An 18,793-nucleotide genomic window follows, 5' to 3' on the forward strand; every position below is an offset into this window, starting at 1 on the left:
TTTTAAAACATGATTTAATCTTCTTGGGATGGATTCGATTAATTTTTTTGCGATGTCTGGAGTGATTTTACCCCATTCTTCTTGAAGCACCGATTTTAATTAATTGTCTTTCCTGTGTTTTCTCCACACCAAGATTTTACAGTCAGAATCAAATATATTAAATTTACTCTCATCAGCAAATATAACTTCATTCCAGTAACCAGAATTCTTATTTATGTTGGATTTTGCGAAAGCCAGTCTGAGGTTTCTATTCTTTTCACTCATGAAGAATTTTTTCCTGGCTGCTCTACCGTGATATCCAGCAAATCGAATTACTCTTCCAATAGTCTCAGGATTAACAATTACTCCATATAATGCTTGTAAATCAGCAGCAACTTTGGGAGCACTCATTCTTGGATTTTTTTTTAATATTTCGAAAGATAATTCGCTTTATTCTATTGGATAGCTTTGATGGTCGGCCAGGTCTTTATCCTGAATCATACGATTCTTTTTATATCGTTTAATGATATTAAAAACTGTTGAATGACTCAGGTTAACGGTTTCAGCAGTTTCTCTAATAGAATTTCCACGTTCAATATGCAACTTAATAACTAATTTTCGAATTTCAGGCAAAGTTTCTTTTCGTTTAGCATTCATGGCTGCACAGAGATAAAAAACACAAAAATTCCAAAACAAACTGGAGAGAAATACTGCAATAGTACGTAGTAGTATCTAATAGTGTCCCATCACCTATGTGAACCATTTTTTGTTCCATTCTAAACAATTGTATTTTTATTAAATTAATATTTTGAGAAAATGTATGTTATGTAATAATTGTTACTAAATTTAAGTATGAAACACACCCACAAAAAAGTTTTACATGTTTTTTTAATTTATTTTTTACAGTTTCCTTTTGTAAAGCACAAGTGTCCCATCACTTTTGTGAGACACTGTATTATCAAAGAACTCGTATTATCAAGTGCGATTAGGATTGCAAACACTACGTATTATAATAATGAGGTAAAAGTTACTTATAGGGGTCAAAGTTTACAGTTTTGCTACTGTTGAGTAGATCGTCGGGCTATCGATATATATCGTAAGTCGGAAACCATTATAAACATATCAAAACCAAAACATTAAAATACAATTTAAATGAAAAATGATGTCTTAAATATAATTCACAATTAAAACAACAATACAAATTTAAAATACACAAACGATATGTTAAACATTGCATATAAAATACGTTACATTACAGCTCGTCATCACACATTATCTCGTTTTCCTTTGTAAACAACGATCCGTATTCGCCCGAAAAACATCAAAGCTCGGTGTCCATGTACACATCCATCTATTTCCACCTTAAAAATATCAGAGAATTGCACAACCTCGGCATTGCGCACTACATTGTCTCTGCCCATGTACACATCGATCTATTTTCACTTAAAAAAACATCCTATAACAGCACAAACTAGGCGCCGCGCACAACCTCGGCATTGCGCACTACATTGGCTTTCCCCATGTACACATCGATCAATTTTCACTTAAAAAATCCTAGAATTGCACAAACTAGGCACCGCGCACAACCTCGGCATAGCGCACTACATTGGCTTTGCCCATGTACACATCGATCTATTTTCACTTAAAAAAACATCCTAGAATTGCGCAAACTAGGCACCGTGCACAACCTCGGCATTGTGCACTACATTGGCTTTGCCCATGTACACATCGATCTATTTTCACTTAAAAAACATCCTAGAATTGCGCAAACTAGGCACCGTGCACAACCTCGGCATTGCGCACTACATTGGCTGTGCCCATGTACACATCGATCTATTTTCACTTAAAAAACATACTAGAATTGCACAAACTAGGCACCGCGCACAACCTCGGCATTGCGCACTACATTGGCTCTGCCCATGTACACATCGATCTATTTTCACTTAAAAAAACATCCTAGAACTGCACAAACTAGACACCGCGCACAACCTCGGCACTGCGCACTACATTGGCTCTGCCCATGTACACATCGATCTATTTTCACTTAAAAAAACATCCTAGAATTGCACAAACTAGGCATTGCGCACTACATTGGCTCTGCCCATGTACACATCGATCTATTTTCACTTAAAAAACATCCTAGAACTGCACAAACTAGACACCGCGCACAACCTCGGCATTGCACACTGCATTGGCTTAGCCCATGTATATAGCGATCTCTTTTTACTTAAAAATCAGAAATTGAATAAACTCTGCATTGCTCATATACTAAGAAATCTTCTTTCACTTAAAAGAAATCAGAGAATTGCAGAAATTCGCGCATAAGCAACTCCATTGATTCGCGTTGGGAAAAAAAAAAAAAAAAAAAAGTTTCTAGAAAAATTGAGCTTACTACAGGCGAATCAAGATCCTAGCCTAATTGATTTCTCAGCCGTACATTTCTTGCAAATACTACCATTCAATGACTTTTTCTGACTTATTAATCAGCATGGTATCTTACATTTTTCACAGAAAACGTTATCCTTCAATAATCGACAATCCATCAAAAATCCTCTAAAAAGTTCATACTCTATTGTTAATTCATACATAAAATATCTGTTCCCAAAATTTTATGCTTGTTTGGAAACTCCCACCTTAAATTTTCCTTTATAATCTCCTGATACTTAATTACAACATCACTAACAGCAGTTTTAGAGCAAGCAATAACTAAACGCAAAAATATCACCTCAAGTAGCCAAAAATATATATACAAAATAGTATTCACGGTATCTGAGCGTTAAACAATCGCCAATAACAGTGTTACGAATTGTGTATTTAGATATTAATTTTAGTAGAATTCTAATTTAAAATGTTGTATTTCCTCCTGAAACGCAGCGTGAGACAAATTTTAAGAGAAATCTATTCCGGAAAAGTAAGAATACAGGGCACGAGCATGAAACTTTGAGTAAACGGATGTGTCGGTAATTTGTATTGAAATTGAATAAATGTAACTGACTACTAAATTAGCTGTAACCGTAATTCCATCCTCTTGTTTACATTGCGTTTGGCGAATAGTATGGGTTACCAGATCATATCATTTATCGCCGCTCTTGGTGATTCTTTTTTTGTTTAAAATTCCAGGTGGGCTATACTAAAGCTGTGCCTATTATTTTAAACATTCTGAAAATTATGGTATGATTTTCTATCTGTATAATTATCTTTACTGAACATAGATGTGTACAGATGCAGTTAATTTAATTATATATAGAGGTAAGCATTTACCTTTTTGCCTCAGATGAAAAAATACCTCCATGGCTGTGATCACAACCAAAGTAAAAGTTGAATAAAAATATTATTAACATAACCTGACAGTTACATAAACTGACATTAACATAAACAAAACATTCATTAGCTTGCAGGTAGAATAACAGCTTCTGAACAAGTCAAACAGAATTAATAATTAGCAATATCAGTAAAGTGTAACTTAAATCTTGATCTTCTCTGAGCAATTTGTCAGAAAAAATCACAAAAAACATATCTTTGTCATCAAGCTAATTGCAAATATCAGAAATTCAGAGTAAACTGACAACCAAAACTGCTAAGCATTCTCTCATAAACTTTAACACTTATTTATATGTTACTTTCTGGTGAAAGTTGATGAAAACAGGAAAAGTAAAAAATCCAAAATGCTGATATAAGTAGTTGAATAAAATAAATATTACAAAAATTAAGTATTAGTTTGGATTTCTAGAATATGGCAAAGTAAGTGAATGCTATCTGCCTAAATAAAGATATACATTTGTGAAGGAAACTGGCTTGAATTCAGGTTACACATTGAGAAAAAAACACAAAAACCAACCATGCAGCCAGTCCATTCACCTAGATTTGAACCTGGGGTCGAACTACAAGTATTCTCCACCCTTCAGCCACTAGTTAAGTCTACATGTTATATAATTAGTATTAGAAAATGGTAATATAAATTACCTTTGCTAATGCTTCTTATGAATAGCACTACTGAGATAGATGGAAAATACCAAAGACCATATTTCAGCAGTAACAAACAGATTTAAAAATGGGGAAGTTTTATTGCTCATAGGAAACAAATTATTCCTTAATTTTACAAACAGTTTTTTGTAGAAATTTTAGAAAACACTCTAAACGGATTATGGAATAAAGAGCACTCCCCCTCCCTTCCAAAAAAGGACATCCCATACAATCATTAGTCTTTCAATGAAATCTATTTGCTGACAGTTATCCAGGTGATTAGAAACAATAACTTGCAACTCACCAAGTCTAACAGTCGCATTATTAAGTCATTTTAATAGCTCACATTATATCCAGAGTTATACAGTACACAGTCTTTAATCCGGACGTCCATAATCCGGAATGATCTATAATCCGGACCTCAAAGCTACAAACTTTCTGCGCATGTGTAGCATTTACACATGTGCATAATAACTTTACGCATGCGCATAATATGTTTACGCATGCACGTTTAATGTATAATGAACGGTATAAGCTAGGCTAAAATTATCCAATTATCTATTTCAGTTAATGTTGCAGATTGCGTTGTTTCTTAATCTTCTAATTGGATCTGGCTTATTATTTTTTGCAGCAGTTTTGCAGACTGAGCAATTTTATAAAAAGTAAGCTTGAACTTTCGATTATATCAAAAAGAGTTTCCGATTCTGGAGCTGCCAAAGGATCTACAAAGTGAAAGCATGTTTCGATTTCCATAAAAAAAAAAGTGAATTGCTGCAAAAAATAGATAAAGGCATGAAGAAAGTGACAGAGAGGTTAGTCAAAATGAAAAAATTTCCGATTGACAAGTTAGTCGGTATTCTCGGCACAGCAATTACAAGACTTGAACAGCAGAACTTTGTAACTGAACAAGAAATTATGTCTGTTTATAGAAGAGAGAATTAATGAGAAAGTATTAGCACATAAAATGAAGCAACTTAAACAACTTACATTGAAAGAAATGTTTAATAAAGTAAACAAATAAACATTAAGCTTTTTTTTTTTTGTAAATTTTGATACCCTTTAGATCATATTTGCTCTTTATTTCATAAATTACAGTTTCATATTTTTAATTTTATAATTTCTGCATGCCATCTTCCAGATTTAAATTGATGATTTATAATCTGGAAAAACCCCTAATCCGGAATCGCCGAAGTCTCGACGAGTCTGGATTAAAGACTTTGTACTGTACTAATGTACAAGAATGATAGCAATGAAATATTAATACAAAGAAGATAAATTAACAAATATACTTTCCTGCCCTATTTAAATCAACATAGCTTTTTTCTCCTTTAAGATGAAAACTTTTCCCACTATCTTGTTCTAACTGCAATTGTTGCAAATGAGTGCAGCATTCATATGGCTCTATGCCTTTAAGTCTATCGTGAACAATAAATTTAATGTGTCCATTACAAGCAAGTGGATGGAAATGTTGAGTTATCTGATAACCAGCCTATAATATATAATATTTATCATAATATGTGAATTAATAGTTTTGCTCTTGGTTATAAGAATTAATATGTCAATATATGTTACATATGAATAATAAATTATTAAACAAATATGTGTTTACATCAAAACAATATGAAGTACATACTTTTCTTTCAAACTGAAATTATAAACATACAAACTAAATTTAAACTAGACATTCTAATTTAAGACATTTAAAATTTGAATATAATTAAAATTTGGCACATTCTTTTCTTTTAAACATGAAGACCAAATGTAACATGTATTATTTATATTAAATTGTTTAAAATGAAGTTGAAAATACTTCCATAAAAAAAATCAAGAAAATATTTTCAGGCAATACAGTACAAAGCCTGTAATCCAGACTCGTCGGGACTTCGGTGATTCCGGATTATAGATCACCAATTTAAATCTGGTACAATGGCTTACAGAAATTATACAATTAAAAATATGAAACCATAATTTATGAAATAAAGAGCAATTATGATCTAAAGGGTATTAAAATTTACAAAAAAAAAAAGGCTTTATATTCATTTCTTTACTTTATAAACATTTCTTTCAACACACGCATGCGTAATGTATGCGCATTATTTACGCACATGCGGCTTTGAGGTCCGAATTATAGATCATTCCGGAAATTGGATGTCGGGATTACGGACTTTGTACTGTATTTATATTTTTAAGTGAACTATTTATATGCAAACATAGTTTGATGCAGAACGAAGTAGTTTATTTCCAGATTTAAGAATAATTAAGTTCAAATTAGTTACCATAAATATTACAAGTACATTCTTTATGATATTGCAATAACATAAAAGAATATAACTTACTGGCAAATCAGGATAGAAATAATGTTTTCTGTCAAATGCTGAAATTTTATTAATAGTACAATTCAAAGCAAGGGCTGTTAATATACCAGCTTCAACACAAAATTTATTTAGCACCTGAAAAACAATGAATAACAATAATAAATATAAATAATAAATAAAAATATTAAATAATAAACTTAATTCTTAAATTATATAAAAAAAATTCTACTTATAAACGACAAAAATTATTATACATTCCAAAGAGTGTAAAATTATTTTAAACACTTTAATTGGTACTTTTCCGTTTGGCCGCCGCAATTTCCCATTCCGCCGGCGCAAGCGATAAAGTTACCGAAAATGGTACGACCGATGCCAAACCGAATATCTTCGCTGATAACCTTTCATGGCACTTTTTCAAAACAAGTCGCTGATATTTCTTATCAGATTGATCGTTTCTTTCAATATTGACATACATTTACATAGAATTTTTGTAATTATAATATTGAAATAATTCTTGCATTTAAACTCACATTCCATACTAAGATTTAACTTGAAATCAATGTAGATAATTACTGAGAGAATCATGTTTTTGTTGCATAGTTTACGTGACATAAGATCCTTTGGGATCACGTGATATTAACCAGCGAATCAAGAGGTTATACCATCAAAGCATAGTATATTCATAAATTAACGTCTCTTTACAAATATCAAAAATGGATGAAAAACCAATGAAAATTTGAAATTTGTCCAGGACAGAGGAAGAATCTGAAAAACTGGAAGAGGAAAGTTTCGAACATTTCAAAGTGAACCATAAATATAATTTTGGAAGAAAAACTGGAGCGCACACACAAAAAATTGAAAGACTATGGGGTAGCGCAAAATGGCGGAATAAGAAACACAGAGGAACGGCACGTCATCATCTGGAAAGTTACCTTGCCGAAATTATGTGGCGAAAGAACCATTTGAAAAAATTTTGGTTGATCTTTACAATATGGTAACTGGTAGTTTGGCGACATTTTGGAGGCGATAAAGGTACTGGGACTTTGGTAATAATGGAGCAGTACTCAGTTCGGATTACGCATTATTTTGTGTAAGGGAAATGAGAGATCATGGGATATGTCATGTGATATTAATGGACGAATTACGGTTCTTTAATCGGAAAAGGGAGGAAATCGGGAAAAAATCTGGAAATTTTGTATTTGGCTTTATTCTGTGTTGTGTGAAACAGTGATCGTGAATTTTTGGATCCCATGGCCGTAACTAAAGTGAATTCGAAATGGGTATTTAGTGGTATTGAAAAGGGTAGTAATAAATGTTTCTTTAAATTTGTGCAAGATAGAAATAAAGATGTTTTATTAAGTTATTTATTTTACCTGGTACCTTGCTGTGAAATATAAGTATGATTTTAAAAATCCTGAAACAGAAAGAAGAAAAGTTTATTGGACACGTAATCAAGATTCTGAAGAAGATTAGGTAAGTTAGTATTTTTAATTATTTGAGGATATTATTTTTATGCATTGTTCTAAATGTAAGGTGGAAGTAAAGGAATTTGGTATTATTGGGAAAATTGTTATTAGCAATGATTTAGTTTAAAGTAATTACGATTGTAAGGTAATTTTTATTAATTTAATGTATGTGCTCATTTATATTTTAAGTAGTGTTTTTGAATTTAATTATATTTTAATTAAATGATAGTTATTTTGTGAATTTTATGTTTGTAGGAATTTGGTATACGTTTAAGTTGAAGTAAACGTGCATGGAAATAATTTCAATATTTGATACTAAGTATTTGTAATGCTTGTGGTATGAATTCGTTGGTGACGTGTATAATGTAATAAATGATTTAGAGGTAAAAGTTTTTGGATATTTTATTTATTTTATATGTGGAAATGTTCATATTTGGAAAGGGTAAATACTTTTTTGCGATCAGGTAATTTCATATATGTTCTTTTTACCGGGTTTAAAGATTGAGAAAATTGTCATGTATTTTCGTGAAATTCTTCTAATTTATGAGAAAAAAGCAGTGTACATGGATATAGTGAAGAGTGTGCGCAATGCCATTTTTGTGCAATTCTGGGATTTTTTTTAAGTAAAAATAAGTCGGCGAGTACATGGTTTATGTGTATGTGTTATTTTGAAAAACGCGTAAGGAGTATGGTATTGTGCACTTTTTTCCAATTTTGCAGTGAATATTTGTCATGATTAAGCAGTTTTGTTAGATAAAATTTCTAGCGTAAGTGTAATTCGGCTAGTAGATTGTTGGAAGAAGTGTTCAGTAGATAAAAAGAAAAGAAACATGTCTTTACTTCGTGAAGACAAAACGATGGCGGGGGAAAAAAATAGAGGGTTGCTGTAGGAGAGTTGGTCGCCAAATTTTCGCCAACAAAACGCCAAGTTACCATAATGTAAAGATCAAACAAAATTTTAAATATTTATGCCTCCAAAAAAAAAAAAAAAAAAAAAAAAAAAAAAAAAAAAAAAAAAAAAAATTCTTAGAATTAACAGTTGTTAACATTGTTTTATGTGTATACCGTGTATTGTTGCCAATAAAGTCTGCTTGGCGAGATTTGCGGCGGAGAAAGGGGAAATGGCGAGGTTTGCGCCGGCAAAACGGAAAAGTACCCTTTAATTTTATACTTAAAAAATATATATACATTTATAGATTTTATACATATGCATTTATACAGTATTATACTATAAACATATACATTTTATACTTTAAATAAAAACATATAATATGATTCTATAACCTATGATTGATCAAAACAGTATTCACCAAACTGCTAAAATATTTTGAGCTAGTGAATATGGATAAAAAACAAATGAGCAGAAAAAAAGGATTGAAAAAGAAAAGAAAGAAAGAATAAAGATAGATAACATACTACACAAAAACAGAAAAGTTAACAAATAAAATTAGCAATAAGATTATAAACAGATGTTTAATATTGAGATGTTTTTCATTTTAGGATAAAAAATATTTAAACTGGCAAAGTTTGACATCTAAAACATTTTACGATTATTAATACAACATCACACTGACAAAGTTCAATTAAGACAGTCTTGCACCTTACAAACAGCATTCTTTCAACATGTATATTTTTTGTTTATATAAGGGCAAAATGGTATTATGAAAACTAAATATTTATTTTGGGGACTCCAGATTAAGCCAACCTAGCTCAACCTTTGTGAGCCTAGGCAGTAATCAGAATATTTCCTGAAAGGATACTTAGTGTCAGGTACCAAATCATTGCCTATATTACAAGAATATCTTGCTCAACTTTCCGTAGTGTACGCTTCCAGAACTGTTTAAATTACTTAATCTAAAGCAACATTTCAATAGGTTGTCATAAATTGCAAACTTTAAGTCAAGTACAACAAAAAAAAAAAAAAATAAATAAATAAATAAATAAACATTAAACATAAAAACTGAAGATATCTTACAGGCAAAGTTCCTGGATATGCTGCATCAAAATAAGAGACACTTGAATTGGTTACTGCTCCAAAAACAGCTGCCGATCTTGAAAATAGTTTAGATTTTGCATTTATCTGGGCATGCACTTCTAAACCAACAGCACACTCCCAGCCTTGTGTAACATCTTCACATTTCTGCCTATAAAGAAAAATAAATATTATGAAAAAGATACATATGATAAAAAAGATAGAAGAAGGCAAAAAAGCAAAAGGCAATACATTAATTTTAAAATGATAACTGAGTATCTTAGCCAAGATACCTTTGGAAAAAATTTCCATGCAAAATTAACTCATGTTTAAGTTAAATAATATGAAAAAAATTCTATAAAAAGCTCTGAAACATTTAACATACTGAACTAATATTTACAGGCTTCACCCATTTAGCAATTGAAAGAAACAAAATTTGGCAATTTTACGTTGATCTTCTGCTTCTTCATTGGCTCAACAGGCCTTCTCCAGGCATCTTTTTGGCAACTGTTCAAGTTTTGACCTTTCAAATGTTTAGGTCACTTTGGGCCAAAATTAAGGCCTTTTAAGGATTAAAAATTGATTGTTCTCCCCCCCCCCAAAAAAACCCCAAGGACTTTTAAATGCTTTTAAGGACTATATAAATCCAGATAAATATATACATTTTCTGAATCCGGTTCCAATAACAGAGGAACGCCCGATTTTCTTTTTAAAAACATACCATTAGATAGATGGTAATAGTGTATTAGTCATTAACCAACAAACATTCTTACAAGTACTCATGGAATTATTTGATTATTAATGAGTTTATGGGAAAAACATGATAAAAAAGCAAAAATAGATATTTTTTATTTTATAAGTTTCACTTCTCCAGAATTGGGCAAAATCAATAAAGCATTTGGAAATGACAAAGTAAATGATGGAATCATACAGCAGTTGTTAAAAAATTTTAGATCCTCTGATATGATGCTTGAAAGCAAGCAGCATGGGCACTCAGCAACAATATTGACAATGGTAAACTGTGAATATAAGTGGAATCTGACTCTTTCTTAAATTGTCAGAGACTTGTGGGAGGAACTAAACATATACTGTTTGACAGTTTCTTATTACTTACAAGCAATTGTAAAAATAAAAAACCACAATAAGTAAATTCTCTACGAAAAAAATATGATACATCATCTGGATATTTGCACTATCTGCTTTTTCAAAATATACTTTTTTTTAACATAACAGTGGTATGTCGTAAAAAATAGATATTATTAATAATAATCCTAAATAATCTGTTTTATAACTAGATGTGGATGATGTCCTGAAACACATGCCAAAACTGAATCTTAACCCAAGAAAGATGAGTGTTTGGTGGTGGTCAGTTGACATTTTTCCATTTTTCACTACTCCACCTTAAATGTGACAAAATTTTGAAAGCTCTGAGAAATATTACATCCAGCTGGCTAAAATGCATTAAAAACTACATATTAAATGCTCAACAGATAAAATTACACTGTTTCATGACAACATGCAACATCTGTCAAGAATGACAATTATTACATAAATTGCATGATGCAACCTCTTCTCTTCAATCAAATTCATTATACCTCTAATTGTTACCACTTTTTTAAGCATTTAAATCATTTTTTGGATGAGAAATAGTTTAATAAAATTATTACTGTCAAAAATGCTTTCAATGAATTTCTTCAAGGCCAGAATTTTAAACCTGTATGAAACTGGCATCACTGATTTTGGATTTGTTGGATTTCATTGGGAAAAGTGTATTCTGTCTAATGCTCTTGTTTTGATTAATAAAAATTGGTTTCAACAGAATTAACATTGTTTAAAGTTTCATTATCAAATTCACTATCTCAAGTGTATCAACCTGACATATGCACCATCTTGTGATCAAATTTATTGTATACATTAACAAATTAAAAGAAAGTAATGCTTAAAGAATTTTTTAATTAAAATATTTTATGTATATAGGACAGACAAAACACATGTATATCCTCCAGTTATAAACAGCTTTAGAGACATTTAAGACAAACCAAGCATAAATAAATCATTCAAATTACAAGTTTTTGTACTTTTCTCAGTCCCCCTTTTTTTTTCATAAATGCTAATTTAGATACTATGATGATCTTCAGTTATTAGTTACCATATCTTATGATAGTACTAAGGTGTGTTTTACCTGGGTAACACAGTACAGGTTAACATAAATTGTATAAATATAGATAAAATGACTTGCTTTCAAAATTTTGGTGGAAAATCTAGTTAGTGTACAATGACTATAAATTACAAACCAAGACCCTTAAATATTTTCTTCAAAATATATAAACATCTCCCTTCCCCTATACCATTTTGATATGGCTTTATATGCAGCAAAGAGAATGAACAAATAAACGTACGATAAGAGTACTTTTGAAGAAATATGTTTCTTGGGAAAGACATGCAGAGGACGTAACAGACGTAAACAAGCGCAGTGTTTTTTAAAGAACATGATATAAAAGAATATTTGCATCCCAAAAAAGATCAAGAATATATTATGCCAGTTTTCTTGGCAAATTTCATTGCATGTCAAAGAGAAAAAAAGACTTAATTGACGAACTTTAAAAACGGAACACACTGAGCCTTTCTTCCCAGATTAAATACACGAACTTTAAAAAACAGAACTCACTGGAATTTCGCAGCTTCCGCCAAGGCGTAAATGGGATGATGCTCTTGCTCACTCCAATTGATTTATAATTGTTTAAAGCAGCGATTTACGTGAGGATCTGATAGCCCATTATATAAGCTATCATTAAAAACTTTGAAGACTTTTCTTCACTCTTCCTTGTAAACAGGAGGGAGAATATTTGTTTCAATTTTAAGAAACGTTAGGTTCAATATCTGGCAACTTGAATTAGCGCGCATTTTTTAGACTAAATTTTATTTTGTATATATAAGTTTCCACTTTTTTACTGAATACTTTATTTAATTTTTGGTGTTAGTTTTGCTTTTTACATTGGTAAAGCAGTCTTTTACTGTCTCTTGCTTAATTCGATTGTGCTGCAATTTTCATACAATAGGTAAATTTGTAGAAATCCCTTATTTTATGGATACACTGCTTCAAAATAGTTTTAATTTCATGTTTTTCTCCGATGTCTTTTACTTCTATTATAACATTGTTTAAATTATTTTTATGACATATTTCTTTAAGCTTCATGGTTAAATGTATAAAAGATAGGTATTTGTGCATTGATATTGGGTTATGTTTATATAATTGAAATTGGGTAGGTAATTTTTGAAGTAAATCTAAAATGTAGGACGTCTTTCAATTTTCCTACCTTTTTTTGTAATAATATTTTTATAATCAAATTAAAAGTGCAGTTTAAATTACATAAATATGTTTGTAATGTAATTTATAAAATTTTATAAAGAAATGAAGTACTAATTTTGTATTTTAAATAGATACTTGTTACCTATTTTCAGCGGTGGAAATGTGACCAATATTTCTTTTTCACTTCTGTCGCTCCAAATTTTCAGAAAATAAAAGTTAAGGGAAATGAAAAATGCAATGTGAGTTTTTTTCTTAAATATGTTTAACACTGGAGTGATATTTACTTTTTCCAGTTCTGTAATGAATTATGCAATCTAAGTAAACCGTTTTGTAGATAAACACATAAATATATCTTATTTATGTGTTTATCTAATTAGAGTTTACGGAACTCCAAGTTGTCTTCAAACTCCAGGTTATTCCAAGTGTGTTTGAACAATATTCATCATACACTTGAGCCCTTACTTTACTGTGTATATCAACCATATGATAAAATTATCATTGTGTAATAGTGATAAATTTCATAGCTAAATCACATATTAATGTAATATGTATATATATTTTTTTTCAGACTGATGTAAAAAAGGAGGAAAAATGGACATTGTTGCTGATGCGGAAGAAATCATACCTCCAACTCCAAAAGCTTTAGGCAATGGATTTCTTCTTTCAAGAATATCTTCAAATTCAAGCAAAACTTCAGGTTTATCCAACAGAAATCATAAAAATTGTAATGCAAATTTTAAACGTAAAAAAATTGGTGGTATCTCACCAGATTTTAAAAAATCTAAGCAGAAATCCAAGCAAGTAACTTTATTAAATTTTTTAGCCAAAGGTAATGAAACAAATAAAACTGCTCCTGTTTCAGAGTCGGATCCTAGTAAAGTAAGAGTAAATCTTACAAAGATGCTTGAATTACCTGCCCAAGCTCATAAAAAAGAAGATGTTAAGGTAATAGAAACTGTTAATGAATTTTCTATTTCTTCGACTTCACAAAAAGGGACTGCTAACAAAGTTTTGAATTTGGAATCTCCTAAAGAGGAAATGAAAGTTTTGTCTTCCTTTAATAATATTAATGAAACTTCTGTATATGACTTTAAAATTTGTTCTGAAATTAAATCTGTAAAATTGGATTCAGAGATGAATAAAAATAAAATCAGTGATTCCGTATCAAGTACAAATCTTGAATGTGATAATGACTTAGTTATGAAGAGCATAGATGAAAATTATAACACAAACTACTCAAAAGAAGATGCTGGGCAGTCTTTCTCATGGTTGAGTGATATAAGCTGGGAAGGAATGGAAGATAATATGGCAGAAAATAAAACTGAAGGGTATGCGTGTCTGTAGTTTAACATAAAATGCTCTTAAAACTTTTCAGACTATTATGGTATCTAGTATAGATGCATGCGAGTTTAAAATTATAGAATATAACTTGAAATTGTTGCTACTAAAATTTGATATTTTTGAGCAAATTTAGGTAATTGATTAGTTTATAATTTCTTTCTCTCGTCCTTTTTGGGATGGGATGGCTATTTTATTTTATTGGCTTTCTCTCTGTGAAAGGACAGGTATGTCAATGACCATATCTTCACCCCCTTCCATTTTCTAAGCTGAATAGTTAAGTTTGATGTCCCTGTGGGTCTTGATCACTTATAAAGGTCTTTGCATTAAGGATCTGTTTTTCTTTATTGTTCCCTTTTCATTCTTGCAGCTTCAGAATTTGGGATAACCTCATTTGTGAATAATAAAGGGAGCATCTGTTTCTTGCATTTCCTTACCTTGCATATATCTGTAAGGACCTTAAGTTTCTTTGGATTCTTTCTTACTATATCTTTGTTAAATTTTAGGCCTTTTTTTTGCTTTATTTTATAACAGTGTGCTGAAACAGGAAAGAGAGTGACTGAAAAAGAAATACGAAAGTTTCTACAAGAGTTTGTGAAATGTTAATTTGTGTTATATCGTAAAACACAGAATCATAATACAAGGTATTGAAGATAGGAACTATCTATCTTGTAACTTCTTCCCATTCTTTTAGAAATTGCACAGTTTTCCCCCTTTCAATTTGAAAGCTTTTAGTGGGTAGAGTAGACTTTAAGGTACCCCTTGTATTATGGCGAAGTTGTTTGATTTATCGCCAACTTGTTTCGTTTATGGTAGCCTGAGTAGTTGAATGTTGTGGAAACCCTATTGTGACGTAATCGGGTGCATGATTCTGGGAAATTTTGAATCATGGAATGTTTTTGTAAGCGTTTTTGTGGTATGTGTTAAAACCGTTTAGATGGATTTGAATGGGTTTGTAGGAAGGTTCAGATGGTCACTATGTGAAGCGTTCGATCGAAAGAATACCTGGTTTGAAAAAAGTCATTTAAGTATGATTGATATTTTGATTTTTACGTGGCTCTGGGTGTACGAAGCGAACTCGAAAATCATGGTAAGTGAATATTTGCTTTTGGTTGTGCTTAAATGTATAACATGTTTTTCTTTAGTTATGTTATTTTATTGTTTGGTTTAAAATGTATTTTATTGAGATTATGTATTTTTTGTTAACCTATATTGTAGTAGTACTCCTTTGACTTTTTATGTGAACATATATCAATGTGTACATGGACAAAGTAAAGGGAGTGTGCAATGCAAGTTTGTGCAATTCTGGGATTTTTTATTTAAGTGAAAATAGGTCGACGTGTACATGGATAAAGTTAAAAGAGTGCGCAATGTCATTTTTGTGCAATTCGGGGATTTTTTTAAGTGAAAATAGGTCGACGTGTACATGGATGAAGTCAAAGGAGTGCACAATGCCATTTTTGTGCAGTTTGGGGTTTTTTTTTTAAGTGAAAGTAAGTCAATGTGTACATGGATACCGAGTTTATACAATTGTTTATCTTGTTATTTTGGCTTTGTGTAGCCAAAAATCGCCGCTTCGCAAACCAAAATAACAAGTCAAAGAATTGCACAAAATCGGTATCCATGCACTGCCAAGCTTCGCCAAGGGGGACCCTAAACTATACTTTTACCACTTTTAGCTATACAAAAATAAATAAAATACTATATGACCAATATGCAGTACAATTCACATTTGAACTAAACAGTGTATTTTTAATTTGGTCTTAAGCATTGCATTTTAACACAGATCTTGGACATTTGCGTAGACTTCAAATTTTAACTTTTCTGCATAAATTTTATTATTTTCATAACATTTTAAATTTTTAATCATTTTTGTAGTGATGATTTTTTATTTTTTTAACTAATACTTCTGCAGAAAAAATGTTAAAGAATTCAAATATTTTTGGTAAAATATAAGCAAATCAAACTTAAAATTTAAAGGAAAAATGATAGTAACTTTTCTGTTTAGTGCAATATTTGCATGGTGTATTTTTCATTTACAAAGTCATGAATGTTAATAAATTTAAAAAAAAAAGTTCATGAAATCTATGGAAAAAATTTCAAATATATTATAAAAATAAGATAGAGACCTGATAAATCAAAAAGACTAAAAATAGCTGTAAAATAACAAAATATGGAGGAATTGGTACTTCATTATTATAGAGGCCTCTGGGATTGAATTACCAATCTTGCTGCGTGATCGTATATTAGCACTGGCTGTATGTTCTTATACCTCGCCACATTAATCGTATATTAGCACCATGTTGCATTTTTGTTTTCAATGCGTGTTCTTATATTATTAAGTTTTGATGACATTTTCAAATTCTTATTGTTTATTATAATATATATATATATATATATATATATATATATATATATATATATATTGTGAATGTGATGTTAACAATCTTTAATTTACCAAATAATGAGGTTGTCGTATCATTGTTTCAAGAAAGAAGTCTTTTACCTGACAAATGAGTAATCCAAACTGGCCAAAACATGAAATTTTATATTAATGACAAAACCATTTGGATGTGCAATGTTAAAAATTGCAAAAAGAAGAAGGGCCTCGGTGCTGGAAATTGGTTCAGCGGTTCCAGAATATCGTTCTTTACTGCTATTAGATATATGTATTCTTGGGCTGAGTAATTGACATCCATGAAATGGTATAACAAACAGTTTAATATGTGTGAAAGTGTTGCAGTTGACTGGAATAATTACATGCAATAAGATAATAAGAATAAGACTTGTAGGGATTTATATTTATTTTAACTAACAAGTTAAAGTTTAATTTTAAACTTTCCTATAAGCCTTCATTCCCCTAATTGTTAATGCCAGATTATTTAAATTTGGTTGTGTGTATGAAGGAATGCAAATTCTACCTTGTGAAGAAAGAGTTTAAAAACTGAAGTTCGGGAGGAAAGTTAGGCTATTGCCATTATCTCTGTTGCTTAAACTTCAGCTACCGGAGATATTGCTCGTTTACATGGCATAACTGCATTTACCTGCTGCCACTAGTTTCGACGCAAGTTTACTTGTGCATATCTTTGAATTTTTAGTTCTGTGATTTCAGTTACTGCCCAAGGGAGGTGTAGGGTGTTAGCATCGAGTTGACGCGTCATAAATTTTAAAGAGTTAATAAAAGGTACTTTTAACCCTTCTTCTGTGTAGTTCCTACCAGAACTTACTACATGTACAATTCTCACTTAGAAGTTAAACAAGTAGACCCTACAGGCTCCTTACAAATTTTCTTAGCAAACAACATGTGAGTGTTATTATTATACAGTCAAAAGTCTTTAATCTGGACCTCAAAGCTACAAACTTTTCTTGCATGAGTAATCGCATAATACGTCTATGCATGCGCATAATACCTTTACTCATGCACGTTTAATGTATAACGGACGGTATAAGCTAACCTAAAATTATCTAATTGTCTATTTCAGTTAATGTTGCAGATTCCTTTTTCCTTAATCTTCTAATTGGATCCGGCTTATTATTTTTTGCAGACTGCTAGAGCAATTTTATAAAAGTAAGCTTGAACTTTCGATTATGTCAAAAAGAATTTTCGATTCTGGAGCTGCCAAAGGATCTACAAAACGAAAGCATGTTTTGATGTCCATCAAACAAAAAGTGGAATTGCTGCAAAAATGGATAAAGGCATATCCTTTGTTTCTCTAACCATTCCGAAATCTGTTTATCAATTTCACGCTGCTCTGCCGGGAAGGGAGGGGGAACATCGCGGCTCGCAATGAACTGGAAGTTGATCTGTCAGCCCTATCCTTATCTTTAGGTCAGATGTTTTTATTTTATTCGGCTTATAATTCCTTACTAATGTAATATTTCCTCTCGACATACTCCGTCTTTGATATGATTTAAATCAAATTCCTCATCATTATAAATATCACGAATACACATCAAATAGTTTTCTGGTTGCAGTTTTCTAATTTCGACTATGCGTAATGTATGCTTTACGCATGCATGCGTTGGAAGAAATGTTTAATAAAGTAAACAAATAAATATTAAGCTTTTTTTTTTTTTTTTTTGTAAATTTTGATACCCTTTAGATCATAATTGCTCTTTATTTCATAAATTACGGTTTCATATTTTTTATTTTATAATTTCTGCATGCCATCTTACCAGATTTAACCTTTTTGCGACGGCACACCTTTGTTTCGCTTGTGCGGGACGGAAGGGAATCGAAGGCAGTCACCATACAGGATTTAGATTTTGCATCGCTAAGCCTAATTTTATTGAAAAAAATCAGAAAAAAAAAAGTTTTGCTTCTATCATCGCAATTTTTGGTATCGTTTTAGATTATTACTTGAGCTCTTATATATATTAAAATTAGCACTTAATAACATTTTTTTTCTTTATTTTACATGAAAATATACTAAAAAATTGTTTATCTTGT

General features: G+C 30.9%; 2 protein-coding genes across 2 annotated transcripts in view; one reads left to right on the forward strand and one right to left on the reverse strand.

Moving 5' to 3' along the window:
• The window catches only part of GatB (glutamyl-tRNA(Gln) amidotransferase subunit B, mitochondrial), a 47,284-nt gene extending 34,935 nt beyond the window's left edge, over window positions 1–12,349 (reverse strand). Inside the window, exons 1-4 of the mRNA XM_085815989.1 lie at window positions 12,095–12,349; window positions 9,699–9,867; window positions 6,279–6,392; window positions 5,235–5,431 (exon numbers count right to left, since the gene is read on the reverse strand). Of these exons, the coding sequence (XP_085672115.1) occupies window positions 5,235–5,431; window positions 6,279–6,392; window positions 9,699–9,867; window positions 12,095–12,207 (593 nt within the window). The 5' untranslated portion in view covers window positions 12,208–12,349. The remainder of the gene's footprint in view (window positions 1–5,234; window positions 5,432–6,278; window positions 6,393–9,698; window positions 9,868–12,094) is intronic.
• A 231-nt stretch (window positions 12,350–12,580) lies between these two features.
• The window catches only part of Dna2 (DNA replication helicase/nuclease 2), a 104,612-nt gene continuing 98,399 nt past the window's right edge, over window positions 12,581–18,793 (forward strand). The window contains exons 1-2 of the mRNA XM_035373213.2: window positions 12,581–12,754; window positions 13,574–14,333. Of these exons, the coding sequence (XP_035229104.1) occupies window positions 13,597–14,333 (737 nt within the window). The 5' untranslated portion in view covers window positions 12,581–12,754; window positions 13,574–13,596. The remainder of the gene's footprint in view (window positions 12,755–13,573; window positions 14,334–18,793) is intronic.

The sequence above is a fragment of the Stegodyphus dumicola genome, chromosome 4 (assembly GCF_044657685.1).
Source record: "Stegodyphus dumicola isolate Sdum_Otavi_A_Nest chromosome 4, ASM4465768v1".
Taxonomy (NCBI): Eukaryota; Metazoa; Arthropoda; class Arachnida; order Araneae; family Eresidae; genus Stegodyphus; species Stegodyphus dumicola.